Here is a 13,715-nt window from a genome sequence, read left to right on the forward strand (position 1 = left end):
ACCAGTCACTGGAGAAGGATATCATGTTTGGTAAGGTGGAGGGTCAGAGAAAAAGAGGAAGACCCCCAGCGAGATGGATTGGCAAAGTGGCAGCACATCAAGGGGCTCAAGCATGGCAACAATTGTGAGGTTGGCCCAGGACCGGGCAGTGTTTTGTTCTGTTGCACATAGGGTTGCTATGAGTTGGTACCGACTCGATGGCACTTAACAACAACAATGACAGAAGACTCTGGGTTCCTTTGTCCTCAGTCCTTTGGTTGGTGGCCCCTGCATCAAATTAATTTCAGTCACCATGTAGATGATGAAATAATGTGCCTGGCCCCTCAGTCCCTTGATCTCCCCTCTCCCATTGGCCCTGGACTTTGTCATTATCAAGAACTGCAACCACTACAAACAAGCCACACCAGACACCACTTCCTCCTTTTATTTCACTCCTTCTATTATGCCAACTCCACCAACCCTGCAGCTGTACTGGGACCTGCAACCATTCAAGGTGAGCACCCTTTATCCTCTCATCCCTTCATGCTCTCTCTTCCCCGAGAGTCCCTGTTCCCTCACTGGCCACTCCCTTGCTCCAACCTCAACTCTTGCTCATCTTGCCGTCCATCATAAATCTTGCTCCAACCTCAACTCTTGCTCATCTTGCCGTCCATCATAAATCAATACCAGTTTTGCTGCCAAGTCAGCTCCAACTCATAACACCTCCATGTGTGTCAGAGTAGAACTGTGCTTTATAGGGTTTCTAATGGCTGATAGTTCAGAGCTAGAACACCAGGCTTTTCTTCTGAGGTAGACTTGAACCTCTAACCTACTCTTAGCAACCAAGCGCTTTAACCGTTTGCATCACCCAAGAACTTGTCCCTCTGTTGTACTACCTGGCAAAGTTCCAGCTATAATCAAATTCATCCTTCCACCTACTCTCCACCTGCACCCCATCGCTATCAGTGGCTTACTGAGCTTCATGTCCACTGACCTCAAGTGGCCCTTCCTACCACTCAACAGTCTTAAAACTTTCCCAGTGCTGTTCACTCTCTCAGTGGCCTAGAAAGCCATTCCATTTCTCCTCTCCTCTCCAAAGTCTTCTCTCACCTCCAGCCCACCCTCACTCAGAGTTGATAGTCTTCCTCTTCTCCCAACCTCATCTCCCAGTCCACCTGCCTCTGAGCCTGCAGCCACTGCCTGCCCACCTGAGACAGTGGGTGAACTTGCCCAAGACCAGCTCTCCCAGAGTGCACAGGAGCCATCTCCTCGCCCCCTCCTCAAGAGCATTATTCTAGCTTTGTCCTGTCTCTCTCTCATGGAATATGGTGGTGGTGGTGGTGGGTGCTGTTGAGTGGATTCTGACTCACAGAGACCCTATAGAACACAGTAGACCTGTCCCGTAGGGTTTCCTAAATTAAAATCTTTATGGAAGCAGAGCATCAAGCCTGGTCTTAGAACGGCTCTTGGTGGATTCGAACTGCCGACATGTTGGTTAGCAGCTGAACACCATCATTGCATCTGCAGGTATCTTCAGTGAGTACTCACATATGCTGTACACATCACCCATCCTAAAAGCAAATCCTCCCCTGACCTCCCGACCATTCGGCTCTACAAAGCCCTTTATAGAAAAAGTCCTTGGGAATTGAGAGGTCTCATGGACTCCAGTTCTTCCTTCTTGGTGCCTCAGAAGCTGCCTCTGATGGGGCTTTCTCCTCACCACACTGTCAGAGCCACTCCATGGCCGAAGCAAATGGTCCTTCCCTCTTGTTGCCCCAGATGATCATCCTCCGAGACATAAGCCTCTCTTTCCCCTTCCTCTTCACTGCTTCCTCCTAACTGTCCATCCTGACCACCTACTCTGGTGTGTCCAGGCACTGGTGTACTGGTGCAGGTTTAACAACCAGCTCTCTGATTGGAAAATGCATACGTATACATATACATTCATATATAAGTTAGTTGTAACTATTAAGCATTTTCAACATTCATGAACACTCATGGAAACAGCAGTCAAGAAATCAACAATTAGGCGATTCTGGGGCACAAGACCTCCTTAAAGTGTTGAAGAGCAAAGATGTCAGTTTGAGGACTAATGTGTGCCTGACACAAGCCATGGTATTTTCAATAACCTCATACGCACGTGAAAGTTGGACAATAATAAGGAAGACCATAGACGAACTGATGCATTTGAGTTATGGTGTTGGAGAAAAATACTAAAATCACCATGGACTGCCTGAAAAACAAATAAATCTGTTTGGAAGACGTACAGCCAGAATGATCCTTAGAAATCAGGATGGCAAGACATCATTTCTTATATTTCGAACCAGTCCCTAGAGAAGGACATCATGCTTGATAAAGTAGAGGGTCAGTGAAAAAGAGAAATCCCAACAAGATGACTGATACATTAGTAACTAAAATGGGCTCAAGAGTATCAGCAATTGTGAGGAGGGTATAGGATCTGGCAGTGTTGCATTCTGCTGTGAACCAAATCAGGGGCTTCTAACAACAACAACAATTAAACATCACAGTGGTGCATAGTATGCAAATGGCAATCCACGATCTGTTCTTCTTTGTTGTAAATTTCATACTAAATGATATACAACCAATGGATCATACAGAATGCCTTCTCGTGAAAACATAGCCAATCTATGGCCATATTAGAAACAAGGTTTGACAAATGGAGTTGCATCCCAATCTTTTAACTCTTTCCCCAATAAATGTATTGTCGTTAAATCTGATAATGGAGAAATCATTGGAGTTCTCAATGATTTCATTCTACTTGGATCAGCAATCAATGTCTATGGAAGTAGTAGTTAAGAAGTCAAACTGCATATTGCATTGGGTAAACCTACTGCAAAAGACCTCTTTAAAGTTTTAAAAGGTAAAGATATTACTTTGATGATTGAGGCGTATCTCACCCCAGCTATGATGTTTTTAATGGCCTCGTGTGCATGTGAAAGTTAAATAATGAAAAAGGAAAACAGAAGAATTGATGCATGCAAGTATGGTTTTGGCAAAGAATGTGGAATATACCTTGGGGTGTCAACTGAACAAACAAATCACTCTTAGAAGAAATAGAGTCAGAATGCTCCTTGGCAGACAGGATGGCAAGACTTCAATTTGCTTACTTTGAACATATCAGGAAAGACCAATTACTACAAAAAGAAACAATGCTTGATAAAGTCACCTGAAAATGAGGGAAACCCTCAATAAGACAGACTGCCATGGACTCAAACATGGACTCCAACATCAACAATCATGAAGATGGAACAAGCCAGGCAACATTTTGTTCTGTTATACATAAGACTGGGGAGCACAGTGACTCCGTATGAGAAGCACAGGGTTGCAAACCTCAAGGTCCACAGTTCGAGCCTGCCAGCCACACCATGGGGAAAAGATGATGCTTTCTGTTCTGTGAAGATGTAAAGGCTCAGAAACCCTAGACATGGTAGCTATAATTCAGAACTGATTCAACGGCACTTAATAACAACAATACATAAGGCCACCATAAGTCAGTAGCAACTGACAACAAAGCAAATCTGATATGTAACATGAATATGTTGGTTGATACATTCGTTTGTGTCACACAGTAAGATGAAGTGAAACAATGAAGACATAAGCCAAACTTCACTCATGTATCAATGGCATGAGCAACTTCTTTGCTGAATCACATAAAAGTTTTTGAATGTTGGAGCAATAGTTTCTCCATGTTTTGTGTTACTGGCCATGTGATGCCTGCAGACGCCATGCAGTTTTACATGTAACCTGCATTATTAACATTTTTGTGCATCACTTTCTTAAGTCTAGGCAGCACAACCATCAATCAGGCCCTGATTTGTAGCCTTTGCCAATTTCTGTGGTGTAAATACTACCAGAATGGCCAATTTCTGGTTACCAACATGACACCGTTAAACTCAGAGTTGGAAGGACATGGGTACAGTACCCTATTGTACAGGGGATAGACAATGGCTGAGTGTAGTGCAATATTTGGGGACTTGTGAGTGTTAAGTATTTATTGCTTTTGTTTTTTAATATAATGTACTTCATTCTAAGTGCCAAACCTACTGTCATTGAGCCGATTCTGACTCAACCCTTTGCACAATTCCCAAGATTGCAAATCTTTAAGGGAGAAGAAAGCCTCATCTTTCTCCTGAGAAGCAGCTGGTGGATTTGAACTACTGACCTTGGGATTAGCAGCCCAATGCCTAATCCACAGCACTTGGGACCCTGGTGAGGTACCGTAAAATAAGCTCTGGACTGCTAAACACAAGGTCACTGTTCAAACCCATCAGGTGCTCCTAGAAAATATTATAAAGTGTCACTATGAGTTGGAACCGATTCAACAGCACTCAACACCAACAATTAAATATTTGATGATGGCTATGTTGAGCAACTTGTCTCAGAAATGCCCTAAGATCTTGGCAGTCAGCTCTCTTGAGAGTTTTCTCATTGGTTCAACACACCTGTTCCAAATCCCCTGATCTTCTACTCTTCTCTGTTGATGATCTCACGTTTCCAGGGCAGACATCTCCTCTGAACTCCAGATGTCTATTTTTTTGTTTGTTTTTTTAATTGTGAATTGAGTGATAGTTTATGTGGGAGAATACCAGTTTTGCACTCATCCTATCATATTTCATATCACTGCAATGATTACAATTCCTTCTGTGCATCCATTCCCTCTGTGGTTTTGTGTTTTGTTTTGGATGTACACCAAAACCCTCAGGGATATATAATCATTTAAACAACAAAAGGGCACATCCTACAAACCTGCCACCTGACTGCCAGCACACAGCCTTTGCCTTTCCATGAGTCTGGAGTCCTCAGCTGTTCTTTCTCCATGTCATCATCTCTGCCTCCATCTCTGGGGTTGCTTCTCTGGATAGGGTCCCACATTCCATTCATGCTCTTTTGGTCATAGGGTCCTCCGGAACTCCAGATGTCTTTTGAACATCTCCACTTGGGTGTCTCTCTAATGGTTACTGGTCATTGCTGTCAAGTCAGCTCTGCCTCCTGGTGATCTTACTGGTAACAAAGCAAACTTTGCCTCGTCCTGTGTCATCTTCACCATTTTCGATATGTTTGAGCCCATTGTGGCTCTTGTGTCACTTCCTCTCCTGGAGGAGGTCACTTGTTTTTGTTGGCCTTTGCCAAGCACTTTATCCTTTTCCAGGCATCAGCTTCTCCTAAAGACATGTCCAAATAAGCAAGACCATCTTGACATCTAAGGAATAGACTGTATTCTGTCTTCTTAGGCTGACTTCTTCTTACCTCCAGCAGTTCCTTGGGTAGTCAGTGTTCTTCCCTACACCACCATTTGAATGCACCCATTCTTCCGTCTTCATTGTCCAGGTTTTTGAGGTGACTGAAAAGTCTAATGTTGTTGTTGTTTTAGGTGTTGTTGTTGAGTGGTTTCTGACTCATGATGACCCCATGTTCAACAGAATGAAAACACTGCCTGAACCCTCACCATCCTCACAACCCTAGCTATAGTGGGAGCTACTGTTACAGACACTGGGTCAATCTAATAGGCATCCGAAGTCTAATTGTTGTTGTGAAGTGCCATCAAGTCGATTCCGACCCATAGCGACCCTGTATAGGGTTTGCAAGGAGCAATTGGTGAGCTTGAACCACTGACCTTACAGTCTGACGTATTAGCCCACAACGCCACATCAGGACTCCAGACGTCTAATGTTGTTGTTGTTGTCAGGTGCCATCAAGTTGGAACCGACTCATAGCGACCCCATGCACAGCAGAATGAAACAATGTCCGATTCTGGGCCAACCTCACTATTGTTGCCACGCTTGAGTCCATCGATGCTGCCACTTGGCCAGTCCATCTCATTGGGGGTCTTCCTCTTTTTCTCTGACCTTCCACCTTACCAAACATGATCTCCTTAGAGCCATATAGGCAGGGATTTTCTCCAAAGTCTAGGATCACACAGGGTGTGGCTGTATCCACTCCCTCCTTGCCTCCTTCCCAGAGATAACCATCACGGATGCCTAACACCCTGTCATTGCTCACGAGAGGAACACCCAGAAAGCCCGGAAGGAGGGCTGGAGAAGAAGATGTGGGGCCACTTCCATTCATTGGCCACCCTGACAGGGCAGACAGGAGATGGGAGCCAGAACTTTCTTGAGAGAAAGAACCCTAAATTTAACATCAGGAGTGACTTTTCCTCTTAGGTCTGGTGGATTACAAAACTCAGTTTCCTCATCTGTAAAGTGAAGGAAATACAAGTGCTAGTTTTTATTAGTACAAACAACAAATTCTATCCCCATCTAGCATGGGAGCCATCCCTGAGTGGGGCTCCTGTGGGCTGATAACTGAACGATTGCTGGTTCAAGTCTACTCAGAAGCACCTCAGAAGAAAGACCTGGTGATCTACTTCTGGGAAGTCAGTCACTGAAAACCCTATGTAGTACAGTTCTACTCTGATACACATGAGGTCAACTCAATGACAGCTGGTGGTTTAGCATAGAAGTAAGGCTCAGAGAGGTGAAGTGAATGATCCAAGGTCACACAGCCTGTAAGAAGCTGCCTGAGGTCATGACCACCAGTCACCCTGTTAATGATTCTCATATGGTCCCACCTTCCCAGCCAGGATGAGGCAGCCTTCCTTCCTCCTCACCCAAGTCAAGAAGTCCTGTCCACCTTTCCCAAGGTCTAGTACCCTGAACACCAGCACCCAGTCTGGGCTGAAACCATACTAGCTATGCCCTCTGCAGGATCCTCTGCCCGAGACCCAGGGGTGAAGGGTGGAGATGAGGGACAGGTGGGGAGGTTGTTTATGAACGTGCCAGGAAGGTGTAGTGGAGAAGGGTTTGGCAGGACTTTAAGTACCTTGGAGTCAAATGCAGCGTGAGCCGCTGGGTCTCTGTTCTGGGGTCCAGGGGGCATTTGATGGGCAGTGGGAGGAGTGACTCAGAACCCTATCACTCCCCTTTCCCCCAGCTCCTGATGCTGGCTTTGACTTTTCCCTTGGTACCCCTGGGTACCACTGAGCAGTTTCTATGAACCCAGTATGGCTCCTTCCTCATGACATCTAGAAGCCTAGTAGGGGGGGTGGGGACACAAAGAGGGACAATTATCCCTGGATGCAAGTCCAAAGGGGCGCCAGATGAGGTGCAGAATGACACATTGAAGTGCCACAGATATGAAGGAGACCTGGTGTGGTGCTGTAGGATAAGAACTAGACTTCAAGGTCAATTTGAACTGCACGTTCAGCGGTTCAAAGTCACCAACTGATCCTCAGAAACACTATACAGGGTTGCTATGAGTCAGAACCGACTGGATAGCACTAACAGCAACATCAAAAGGTGCCCGCCTCAGGCAGCTGAACAAGAGGGGAAGGAGTTTGTGCTGACACATGGTCTATTCATCTTGAAATGGGGGGTTGGGGGTGGGGGAGTGGAGAAGAATGGCAATTTAGAGATTGTCCCTGTCCACAGGGGCTGGCTGTGGCTGACAGGCGCGACAAGACAATGCTATAGGGTAGCCTTCCAGATCTGTACTGTTTGGGAGGGCAGACCCCTATCAAGAGGAGATCCAGCAGATCCCAGATCCTTGAGCTACTACAGTCTAGCTGCAAGAACCCAATGTCCACACATGACCTGCACACCCTAACTCCCGGCTGGGTCCACCCCCAGCCCTCCCAAGATGCTGTGGCCCTTTGCTAAGTACAGATTTTCTCATATATCCCCATCCCACATCCCTCACCCCAAGTTTTTAAGGAGCAGGACCACTTGGTAGAGCTGAGAAGCTGTTCAAAAGCCACAGAGAAGAGAGTGGAAGTTTCTCTAGACAGAACAAAGGTAAGAACAATACATTTAAGGAAAGTATTTTGGAGGATCAAGAAAGAATCTATAAAATTCCTTCACTCCTCCCATCAGGATCTTTTCTCAGGGTCCACAGGTCCAGGAAAGCAGAGCCTGTGTCTGTCTCCCAGTGCTTACCAGCCACTGACCCATAGTGAATAGACTAAGGAGAAGACAAGAGAAAAGAGGGTTAGAAATGATGGAAGCTAAGGAGGCAAGAGAAGGGGAAGAATCAGAGATCTCAGGGCTGGAATCCAGGAGATGGTGGGGAGAAAAGAGGCAGGGTCCGGGAGGGGAGGATGGAGTTAGACAAGAGCTTTGGAGCAGGATCAGAGAACCTCTTAAAATGGCAGGTAGCAACTGGGACCCAGGGAAGTGGGCACATGTGTAGAATTAAGGTAATGGCTGGCCTCTGAGTCATCTCCTGATGCCAATCATGTGGGGCAGCACATTCCACCTCTCCAACTCTTGGGGCTTTCATCGGTCCATGGGACAGATGGGGGACCCAGTCCTCGTAGTCTCCAGACACCCTCAAATTTCAACTTTGAATGTTAATTCCAAATATGGGTGTCCTTCCTGTCGTAGAGATGCCACAACAGGATGGCGTAAGGAAGAGCCATCCTCACCCAGCTCTAACCGGTGTCCCAGCCCGGTGCTCTGAGTCTGTCAGTCACCGCAAATTAGCTCCAGCATCAATCCTATAATTACCCCGTGAAGAACACAATTATGCTTCATTGTACTTCTGTGTGAGTTCAAAGCATTCATTTACTCAATGTAAATATGAAAAATGTATAAACCACAACATGAGTTTTCTAACTTTGTTGTGGTGTTTTTCTTTCTTGAAATACCGGTGGGGGGCGGGGTATGGAAGGGACACGGAGCCCTCCAGCCCTGCAGTTCCTCCACCCGGTACCTATCAAAGTTATGGATGCTTTTGTGGGGTGTAAGCCTTGGGGAGAGTCCAGGAGAATGCCCCCACTCCCCTGTCCAGCCTTCTTTTGCATCCTCCATCACTATGACCTTCAGTCTGGGCTCTGGATGGATCAGGAAGACCAGACTGGACTGCTGATAGGTCCCTAAGCTGTGGCCCTTCTTTGTTAGCTTGGGCCTTCTGGGGGCCACTTTCAAGCTACCAAGCAAGATCAGGGACATGCAGGGAAGACTGGGCAGATTCAGGGGGTCAGGGTGAAGAGCTAGTCTACCAGGGCATAGGGGTCAAGGTGGGAAGCTAGCTCATTGGGATGTGAGATCAGAATGAGGAGCTAGCCTGTTGGAGTGTGGGCTCAGGACGGGGAACTGGCCCGCTGAGGTGTGGGATCAAAGTAGGGAGCTACCTTACTGTGGTGTGACCAGGGGGCGGAGCTAGTTCACTAAGTTGTGAGGTCAGAATGGGGAACTCTTTCACTGTGGTGTGGGGTCAGAGTGGAGAGCTAGCTCACTGTGGTGTGGGATCAGTGTGGAGAGCTAGCTCATAGTGTTGCAGGGTCAGGGTGGAGAGCTAGCTCACTATGGTGTGGGGTCAGTGTGGAGAGCTAGCTCACTGTGGTGTGGGGTCAGTGTGCAGAGCTAGCTCACAGTGTTGTAGGGTCAGTGTGGAGAGCTAGCTCACAGTGTTGCGGGTTCAGGGTGGAGAGCTAGCTCACAGTGTTGCAGGGTCAGGGTGGGGAGCTAGCTCACGGTGTTGCAGGGTCAGGGTGCAAAATTAGCTTGCTGAGGTTGGCAGTCCAGGGTGGGGAGCTAGCCCACTGGAATGTAGGAGTGAGATTTGTAACATGTGCTGAGTCAGGGGCTTCCTAAGGGTTCCTAGAACTGAAATACCACCCCGAGGTACACAATCACCCCAAACACAAATAGTTCTCCAAATAACCAGTTCATGCAGCACCTCAGGGAATTAATTACTTCCCGTGATGTCACCCTGCTCCTCTGTCTCCACTGACTCTCCCGGAGGGCTCAGACTCTAAGCAGCTTGGACGACTGGCACCTCCCCTTGTCAGGGGGTTCCCCTCTCCTATCAGCAAGGCTGACTAGAAACCCCTTACTTGGTTCCATCTGGGACCAGGCACCCAGCAACAGGGGCAAGGGAACCCCAAGTTTATCATCAAGTATGGCCCCTTCCTCTTGAAGTGAGTTCAACCTCCTCTTAAAATCCCTCCCAGGCTGATAATTCCACGACTCCTTCCTTCCACCTCATTGGCAGGAAGTTCTTCCATAGGTCTAATCTTAAACCATATTGCTGCTTGTTGTTGTTGTTGTTAAGTGCCATCGAGTCGGTTCCGACCCATAGCGACCCTGTATAGGGTTTCCGAGGTTGTAAATCTTTACGGGAGTAGAAAGCCTCATCTTTCTCCCGCGGAGCAGCTGGTAGTTTCGAACCGCTGACCTTAAGGTTCGCAGCCCAATTCGTAACCACTACGCTACCAGAGCTCCTTATATTGCTGCAGATCCATCTTTTTAGTTTTAGAGACCTCCAGTGGATATGTAAAGAGCTCTGGTAGCGTAGTAGTTATGCGTGGGGATGCTAACCTCACAAGGTCAGCGGTTTGAAACTACCAGCTGTTCCACGGGAGAAAGATGAGGCTTTCTGCTCCCATAAAGATTTACAGCCTTGAAAATCCTGTACAGGGTTGCTATGAGTCGGAACTGACTCCACAGCACACCTCCACTACCACCACCACCACAACAGATATGCCTCTGGTCATCATCAACACCCTGGGAGGGGTGCAGTTCCTAAAGGGTTTGGGAATAGAAGTCTCTTATAGTGCTTAACTCAGGACCCCAAAACAGCCTCTCCCAGAGATTCCCTCAGGGAAGAGGCATCTCTTTGCTGCTGCTACTGTTAAAGAAAAGTTGCTAGAGAAAGTACCAATTGTTTAGTTAACTTGGAATTTCAGATAAACAATTATTTTTAGCATAAATATATCCCATGCAGCCTTTGAGACAGATGTACGTTAAAAAATATATATATTATATATTTATTTGAAATTCAAACTTAACTAAACACCTTGTGTTTGTATTTGCTAAATCTGACAGTCAAGAAAACAGCAGCAAATAACAGCCAGGCACTTCCTCCTGCCCCTCAGTGGGTCCGGGACCCTGAATATGATGATGCTAAAGGGCTTGGCAATTCCAAAGATAGCGTGCCCTCTCATCTGTTCCTCCCATCCTATGAGGTGCAGTAGGAAGAATAGATACGGGAGAATAGAGCCTTAAGAGTTATGGGACACCCACCAGACAAGATCTTAGACATGCACAGACTCTTTATGCTCCCTCAAGCTCATTAAAATGCATGCTATTGTTCCCTCATTTATCAGATAAGGAAACTGAAGCTCAGAGAAACGCAGCAACTTGTCCAAGGACACACAGCCACAAATGGAGCCAGGTTTAGAACTGAATCTGTCCACCTCTAGAATCTATGCTCTTTACCTCCAAGCTGAACTCAAGGGACTCAGTTCATGGTTGGGTTCAGATGAAGAAGCGAGGTCCAGAGGGAGCTAGAAACTTGGGCTCAGATGAAGAAGCCCAGGGTAAGCCGATGTCTTGCCCCTCGTCAGTAAAATAAGCGGCAGAGATGGGACTTGAACACAGATGTCAGCGGCGCCATGGAAGGCCTGACCGAGGTCCTGAAATTACCTTCTGAAAACAGCCAACCCCTCAGATGAGATACAACTCTGCCAAATCCTGCAGTTTAAAGGCTGCTAGATGACATGCAAGATGATTTGTTTATCGGACATTTCAGTAAACAATACTTGTTTCCCAACCACCACCCCCCACCCCCAAGCATAAATCTGTCCCATGCAATGTCTGGGACATGACTTATGCTAAAATTGTTTGGTGTTGTGTGTCTGAAATCCAAATGTAACTGGGCATCCTCTATTTGCTGAATCAGGTTGTTCTGTGTTAAAAGGGCCGGAGAAAGTAGGATCTCCTTTGATCCTAGAGAATCAGCCCACACAGAAGTGTTCCCACCAGACTTAGAGTCAAGGCCTGGTCTCCAAATCTCCAGGTTTGTCTGTTGTGCTGTCACTGGGGTCTCAGGTTGCTTCCTGAGAGGAGCAGGAAAGATGTCGAGGGCAGAGGAACCCTACAAAGAGGCTAGGTAGGGAGCAGGACCAAGCAGACATTAACCAACTGGGAGAGCACAGTTCTAAAGCCTATGGGGATGAGCCTCAGTTTCCTCATCTAACAAATGGGAAAACAATAGCACAGATCTTACTGTGCTTGGAGGAACATACTTGAGACCATGTTTGTGGGTGCTCTAGTGGCTCATTACAGAACTCCCAGCTCCTACTGGAGTAGGGGGCTTAGCTGGTTTCCCATCCACAGGAGCCCAGCCCCACTTGACCCAGGAGGGTTGGAGGTCAGAGCTAGAAAGGCCCCTAATAATAACCACATTGAACTCTCCCAATGGCCAGGTGGGGACAGCAAGGCTGAGCCAAGACAGTGGATCTGGGCCACAGAAGCTGATGCTCCTGCTGCCCCTTCAGGTGTCACTATTGTCGTCACCACTGTCATCATCAATGTCATCACTGCAAACACCAGTCCCGGAGCCTCATTCCAAGTTCTTTTCCTATCTGATCCCATTGATGCAGTCCCCTAACCACTCCTTCCGAATCCTAATCACCTTACTGCCCCTGGCTATCCTCCAAAGATCCTGCTCCCACCCAAGTCTCGTAGAGATGGGTTGAGGCAAGACATTGAGGGAGAGGAGGGGAGGCCCAGTCCTGCTTGGATGTTCCAGATAAGTAACAAGTTCCAAAGACTAGACCCAACGCCTCATCCCAAGGACCAAGGCTGGAGCCTAGGGCTCACAGCTGGAAACCTAAGACTAGAGCCCAAGATCCAGTGTCCCAGGTTAAAATCCTAACCCCGGTGCCCAGGAACTGGAGCCTGGAGGTAAACCTAGCACCCCAGCCCCTCCCTCCAAGGTTCCGCAGCCAACTCCACCTTTTCTGTTGACAAAACAACCAGCCTCCTGCCAGCCTTCTCCAGCATGCTTGATTCATCCACCAGCACCCACCCCACTGCCTCTGAGACCTCCATTCTAACTCAGCCTTCTGTAGCCAGGTGGGCACCACCCGGCTCTCACCTGTGAATGTCTATGAGCATTTCAACCCCCACCACACACACGGCGTAGGTGGGCTGCTTCAGGGACAGGCGCACAGTTCTCTTCGAGGCCATCCTGCCTTCCAGCACCTGACCTCCAAGATCAGCTCCAGCCTTGGCCCACCGGCCCCCGGCTCCTTTCCTGGGCGCCTCTTCGCCAGAAAGGTAAGTGAGTTCTGATGGGTTAAAGCTTTCCTCCTCCCTTTTAATTTCACTCTGTGACCTGGTATCCCCACCTCCTGGCTCCACGCCCCACCCTCATCAAGGCTGTCAATCTGGATCCTGGGGAGGCGGCATCTATCCAGCTGCACAAGGCCTCTCTGGAGGATGGGGAAAAGGAGATGCTTCCTTGAGGGTCCCCCAGTGAAGCAGAAACTCCCCTGCAGCCCCCTTCCCCCTGGGTCTCTTCTTTCCTCCAGCTTTGTCTCTGTTCTCACTCTTCTTCCTCTCTGCCCTTTCCTCTCCCCACAACATTGAGCAGGGAGTGGGTCTGAGTCCATACATAATGACAATCATCAGTCTTTTCTAGGGGCTGACTATGTGACCAGTGCCAGTTAAGCAGTTTGCAGATTTTATCTCATATGCTAACATATTAAGAAGCATATAAATCACAGTGGAGTCAGACTGCCTGGGCTCAAATCCTGGCTCTGTGACCTTACACAAGTTACTTAACTTCTCTGTGACTCGTTTTCCTCCTATGTAAAGGGGTGGTTGCAACAACAGCACCTGTTCCATTGGGTGGATGTGAGGATTACCTGAGATAAGCATGGTACCTGGCACCTCGTAGTCATTATGAAAAATGCCAGCAACTCTTCCTGC

The 13,715-nt window shown here is 47.7% G+C and overlaps 1 protein-coding gene across 1 annotated transcript in view; it reads right to left on the reverse strand.

Moving 5' to 3' along the window:
- PADI1 (peptidyl arginine deiminase, type I) overlaps positions 1-12,971 on the reverse strand; it is a 40,813-nt gene extending 27,842 nt beyond the window's left edge. Inside the window, exon 1 of the mRNA XM_006866339.1 lies at positions 12,880-12,971. Within this exon, the coding sequence (XP_006866401.1) occupies positions 12,880-12,971 (92 nt within the window). The remainder of the gene's footprint in view (positions 1-12,879) is intronic.
- Positions 12,972-13,715: the final 744 nt, after the last annotated feature.

The sequence above is a fragment of the Chrysochloris asiatica genome, unplaced genomic scaffold (assembly GCF_000296735.1).
Source record: "Chrysochloris asiatica unplaced genomic scaffold, ChrAsi1.0 scaffold00090, whole genome shotgun sequence".
Taxonomy (NCBI): domain Eukaryota; kingdom Metazoa; phylum Chordata; class Mammalia; order Afrosoricida; family Chrysochloridae; genus Chrysochloris; species Chrysochloris asiatica.